General features: G+C 50.0%; 1 protein-coding gene across 1 annotated transcript; it reads left to right on the forward strand.

The window, feature by feature from the left end:
• The first annotated feature begins 2,052 nt into the window (after window positions 1–2,052).
• On the forward strand, window positions 2,053–4,101 carry LOC125343393 (crooked neck-like protein 1). The gene has a single exon (XM_048335801.1). The coding sequence runs from the start codon at window positions 2,053–2,055 to the stop codon at window positions 4,099–4,101; it is 2,049 nt and encodes a 682-aa protein (XP_048191758.1).
• Window positions 4,102–5,719: the final 1,618 nt, after the last annotated feature.

Raw genomic sequence — 5,719 nt, forward strand, 5'->3', positions numbered from 1 at the left:
GAAACATGAGGAAGAACAATTTTTTGTTTTGAGGAATAGTCAGGCTTGCTTGCCATGCTAGCACGAGTGAGACTGAGGCAAGAGGAGTGAGAGCTTGAGGCCAGCCTAGAGCACACTGCTAAACGTTAAAAATAATATTTTTTCTCTTATTGTTGTGTCAAATCACCAAATTCTCAGTATTTGATGGGCAGCAGGTCAAAAGTGTTCACTAACGATTAGGATGTGGCTGCTAGTACAAGCTGTCAAGCCATCTCTTCTTGTCTTGGTACACTGTGTTAGTTTCTGGGTGGGTGGCAGAAGAAGGCAGAAGGCAAGATTCAAAGCTAGCCAGCTAGCTGGGCACTGGTAGCTCATGCCTGTAATACAGGATATCCAGGAGGCTAAGATCTGCGCATTGGTGTCCAAAGCCAAACTGGGGAGGAAAGCTCACGAGACTCTTCACTCCAATGAAATATTCAGAAAAGGCTGGAAGGCAGAAAATTAGCCTTGAGCAAGAAGAAGCTCAGGGACAGTGCCAGGGTCCTGAATTAAAGCCCCAGGACTGGAACCACAATACAAACATATCAAATAAATATACCCACCAAGTTTCCTGGTTCTCCCTAGGAGGTGGACAATTGGAAAGTGTTCTTCCTACAGTTACAGTCAGCAAAGTCTGCCCCCTGTTGGCCATAGGGGATTGGCTCCAGGACCATTTTGGCCACCAGAATCCTAGGATGTTTAAGTCCTCCCAATGAAACAACCTGTGCAAGGCTCTGGAGGCTCCTACCTGTAAACTTATCTACACAGGAGGCTGAGCTCCGAGGATCATGGTTGGAAGCCAGCCCAGGTAGGAAAGTCTGTGAGACTCTCATCTCCAGTAAACTGCTCAAAAATAACTGAAAGCAGCACCTCAGGCTCAGGGAAAGGGCCTGGGCCCCAATTCAAGTGCCAGGACTAGAAACCAACCCACTAAGCAAAACGAACCAGCAGACAGGAAGCCAGGCTGGTGGTATGGCTCAAATGGCAGAGTACCAGCTGAGCCACATGCAAGGCCTTGAGTTAAAGCCACAGTGCTGCCACAAAACCCACATACCCCACCAAAAAACAAAACCCAAAACAAAGCCAATAAGCAACAGCCAATAAAACCCAGAGAAACAAACAGAAAACTAAACAGTTGCTACAAAGATTTGCTTTGCTGTGTAGACATAACTTGTAGGAATGGAAAACACCAGAGTGACAACAGCCATGGCACTTAAAGTGGCTGATACACTTTATGGGCTCAAGTCCCAGGCTGTCTGTTCCCACCCTCCCCCTATCCTGGACTTGAGAGGCTACTTGTGCAATGCTCCCTTTCCACGTAGCTCAGTGCCTGCTTCCCTTAGCCCATCAATCCACTCTGCGCCATGTCCATTTCTCTAGTGTGATATCTGGTGGGTCAAGTTCCATCTCATCCTTCTCCTTCAAGATATTCTTGCTGGGTCTCACTGGCTTAGGCTTCTGGATGATTGGTTTTCCATGAGCCTCCCTAACTATAAAGATTTTTGAAAGTTCGGTCTAGAAGGGAGCATGATGCCCTCCCCTCCCCTTCCCCTGCTCTCCTCCATAGGCTTTTGTTCAGACTCCCCCTGAGGGAATCATGTGATCACCGCTGTCCAGCTCCTGAGCATGAGTCAGCAAAGTGCCCCAGGCTTGGAGGTCACTTCCTGCTGCTCTGAGTCCACGCCCTCCTTCCCCCTGGTCCCGCCTCCTGTGCCCAGTGACAGGTTCCCTGGGTTCCAAGACAATTCCGGATCCACCCTGGCCACGCCTCCTCCTCACCCTCCCTTATATAATCCCTCTGCTCCACCTCAGGAGGCAAAGGCCTCTCAGCCAGCCCCCATCTCCTGCAGCTGGGCCAGCGGGCAGGCAGGCGAGTCGGCTGCTGTTTGTCTCTCCTAGGGCTCAGCTCTGCCCAGCGATTCGCTTTGTCTTGGGGACTCTTCGCAGTGTAGGCAAACTCTCCTGAACTTGGGCCGCTGACTGGGTTTCCAGTGCGTGCTGCGCGGGTGTCTCCGGGGCTCTCCTCCTGCAGACATGGCGGCCTCCTCCTCCGCCACAGCCGGGAAACAGAGGATTCCTCAAGCAGCCAAGGTCAAAAACAAAGCTGCAGCTCCCGTTCAGATCACTGCCGAGCAACTGCTCCGAGAAGCCAAAGAACGAGAGCTCGAACTTCGGCCGCCTCCGCCTGCACAGAGGATCGCGGACCAGGAAGAACTCAGTGACTACAAGCTGAGGAGAAGGAAGACTTTCGAAGACAACCTCAGGAAAAACAGGACTGTGCTGAGGAACTGGATCAAATACGCCAGGTGGGAAGAAAGTCTAAAGGAGATCCAAAGGGCTCGGTCCATCTACGAGCGTGCTTTAGATGTGGACTATGGCAACATCCCCCTCTGGCTGAGCTACGCAGAAATGGAAATGAAGAATCGCCAGGTCAACCATGCCCGGAATGTGTGGGAGCGGGCCGTCACCACGCTGCCGCGAGTCAGCCAGTTCTGGTACAAGTACACGGCCATGGAGGAGATGCTGGGGAACATTGCCGGTGCCCGGCAGGTGTTTGAGCGCTGGATGGAATGGCAGCCCGAGGAGCAAGCCTGGCACGCCTACATTAACTTGGAGCTGAGATACAGAGAGGTGGAGCGGGCACGCACCATTTATCAACGATTTGTTCTTGTGCACCCGCACGTGAAGAACTGGATCAAATATGCCCGCTCCGAAGAGAAGCAGGCTGCCTTTGCCCATGCCCGCCAAGTGTATGAGAGAGCTGTGGAGTTCTTCGGAGAAGAACACATGGATGAACGCCTTTTCGTTGCGTTTGCCAAGTTTGAGGAAAACCAGAAAGAAGTGGAGAGGGCCCGAGTCATCTACAAGTATGCCTTGGACAGAATTCCCAAACACCGGGCCCAGGAGCTCTTGAAAAACTACACCATCTTTGAGAAGAAGTTTGGTGACAGGCCGGGTATTGAAGCTCTCATCGAGAGCAAATGCAGGGCCAAGTATGAAGCAGAAGTGAGGGCTAATCCGCTCAATTTCGATGCCTGGTTTGATTACTTGCGCCTGCTGGAAAGCCACGCAGAAGCGGAAACAGTGCGAGAGGTTTATGAGAGAGCCGTGGCCAACGTCCCCCCCAGTGAGGAGAAGAGGCACTGGAAGCGCTACATCTACCTCTGGGTCCGCTATGCGCTCTATGAAGAACTGGAGGCAAAGGATCCCGACAGGACCAGACAGGTGTATCAGGCCTCTTTGCAATTAATTCCTCACCGCAAGTTCACATTTGCCAAAATGTGGCTCTATTACGCCAAATTTGAAATACGACAGAAAAATGTACCATTTGCCAGGAGAGTTTTGGGGACTTCCCTGGGCAAATGTCCAAAGAACAAGTTGTTCAAAGGCTACATAGAGCTGGAACTGCAGCTGCGAGAATTCGACAGATGCCGGAAGCTTTACGAGAAGTGGCTGGAATTTGCACCTGAGAATTGTGCCTCGTGGATTCAGTTTGCGGAAGTAGAGACACTCCTTGGGGATCTGGAGAGAGCCCGGGCGATTTATGAGTTAGCCATCAGCCAGCCACGCTTAGACATGCCAGAGGTGCTTTGGAAATCGTACATCGACTTTGAAATGGAGCAGGAAGAAACGGAGAGACCACGAAACCTTTACCGACGCTTGCTCCAGCGCACGCAACACGTCAAAGTATGGATCAGCTGGGCTCGCTTTGAGTTGTCTACAGGAGAAGAAGGAAGTGTGGCTAGATGCAGACAGATCTATGAGGAGGCTAACCAAACCATGAGGAACTGTGAAGACAAGGAAGACAGGCTGCTGCTGCTGGAATCTTGGAGGAGCTTCGAAGATGAATTTGGGACAGTATCAGAGAAGGACCGAGTAAACAAACTCATGCCAAAGAAAGCCAAGAAGAGAAGAAAGGTCCAGACTGACTATGGGTCTGAGGCAGCCTGGGAAGAATACTATGACTATATCTTCCCAGAAGACGCAGCCGCCAACCTAGCTAACCTCAAGCTCCTGGCCATGGCCAAACATTGGAAGAAACAACAACAGGAGAAAGGAGGCTGCCGAGCAACGTGCTCATGAGGACATGAAGGAGAGTGCAGTTCCAACATTCCTGCAAAGCAAGAAGCATTGGGCATTGTGGTTCTCTTTGGTCTTGTGGTTTATAAACTTCCTTTGGGACTCTTCGCCCCTGGAACTTTACCTATCTTTCACTAGAAAGCTTTCAAAGCTTTGACAGGTATATTTGTTAATGGTTTCACAGAGACGTTTTGGATTAGTCAGGGGTGGGGAGTTTTGAGTGAAAGAATTTTTCACCACTGAATGAAAATCTAAAAGAGAAAGAAACTCTTCCCGAATAAGGCTGCTGAAGCTCTGCCAACTTGAGCAGCTGAGACACTGTCTCATGCTCACTGTACATCTTACACGCTGACATCTGGAGCTAAAAGGAGGGTTTTTTGGACAGTAGACATGCAGAATGAATCCTAGCTCCTCAGGAGACTGAGATGTGAGGATCGAGGTTCAACGCTAAGCCAGACAGGAAAGTGTGTGAGAGCCTTATCTCCAATCAACCACCAGAAAATTGGAAGTGGCACTGTGGCTCAAGTAGTAGAGTGCTAGCCTTGAGCTGATGAGCTCAGGGACAGCTGCCAGGTCCAGAGATCAAGTGCCATGACCGACACACATACACTCACACACACAACACACACACACACACACACACACACGCACACAGAAAGAAAGAAAAGGCAAAGCTCCCATGGATCCTCTGAGGTTGAAGATCAAGCATAAAATTCCATGGGGACCACCTTCTCCTCCAGCACCGAGGAACATGATGTTGAAGGCAAGAAGAGGAGTTAGCAGTAGATACTCCTCTCTTCCCGCTCAGTGCACTTTGTCCAGAACCCTAATGACGCAAGTGAGGGGGGTACACTCTGTAAATGGTCAGCATGAAATCATATCTGGGTGCCAGCTCCCAGGGCTAATTTTCATTATAAGACATAGAAGGATTGAAAATATGGCTCTGAATGACTGCCTTTTTCCAAGAGTGTGTTGTGTTAGTGCTTCTGCCACCATGTGGCACTTAGAGAACATACCATCCCTCTCCCTGCCCAACCCCACAGTCAAGACCACTTCCTTTTGTGTGCCATTAGTAGTCACAGGGGTGATCTTTTGAATAAGAATGGCTGCTTATCAATGAGTAACACCAATCACAATGAGGAGGATGTTCTCAGTGTGAAAATGTGCTAGCAAGTGAAACTTTCCCCTGCTGTGCTGTTAGACTTTGGAGTGGGGAAAAGATGGTCTTGTTTAGGGGAACTGTTTGTATTCAAATGGTTGATTCAAATCACACATGCAAATAAATACATAACAACCTATGTAAGTAAATGAATGAATCAGTCAATAAATGCTTTTTGAAAGATCTGCTGACTCACAAGCCCCTGTGTCCCAGGGAAGTTGGAAATTGATCTGATCCACAAGGTTTGCAAGGACCCCTCCCTTGGGGATGCCAAGTGAGAAAATCTGGCCAGGCTCCAAGGACAGAGTGCCTGGCCCTGAAGAAGATGACCTTCAGCCAATGGCTCTACAACCAGCTCCGGAAACCCCTTGGGGCCCTGCTCTCAGACCAGGACTTGGATCTCATGGGAAAGTTCCTGACCTGTTCCCTGGGAGTCTGATGGCCTCAAGCAGTACTTGTTCC

Source organism: Perognathus longimembris, chromosome 2 (assembly GCF_023159225.1).
Source record: "Perognathus longimembris pacificus isolate PPM17 chromosome 2, ASM2315922v1, whole genome shotgun sequence".
NCBI lineage: Eukaryota > Metazoa > Chordata > Mammalia > Rodentia > Heteromyidae > Perognathus > Perognathus longimembris.

Bases quoted from the DNA above. Each gene is read 5' to 3' on its own strand.
- LOC125343393 (XM_048335801.1), top strand. From the start codon at position 2,053: ATGGCGGCCTCCTCCTCCGCCACAGCCGGGAAACAGAGGATTCCTCAA.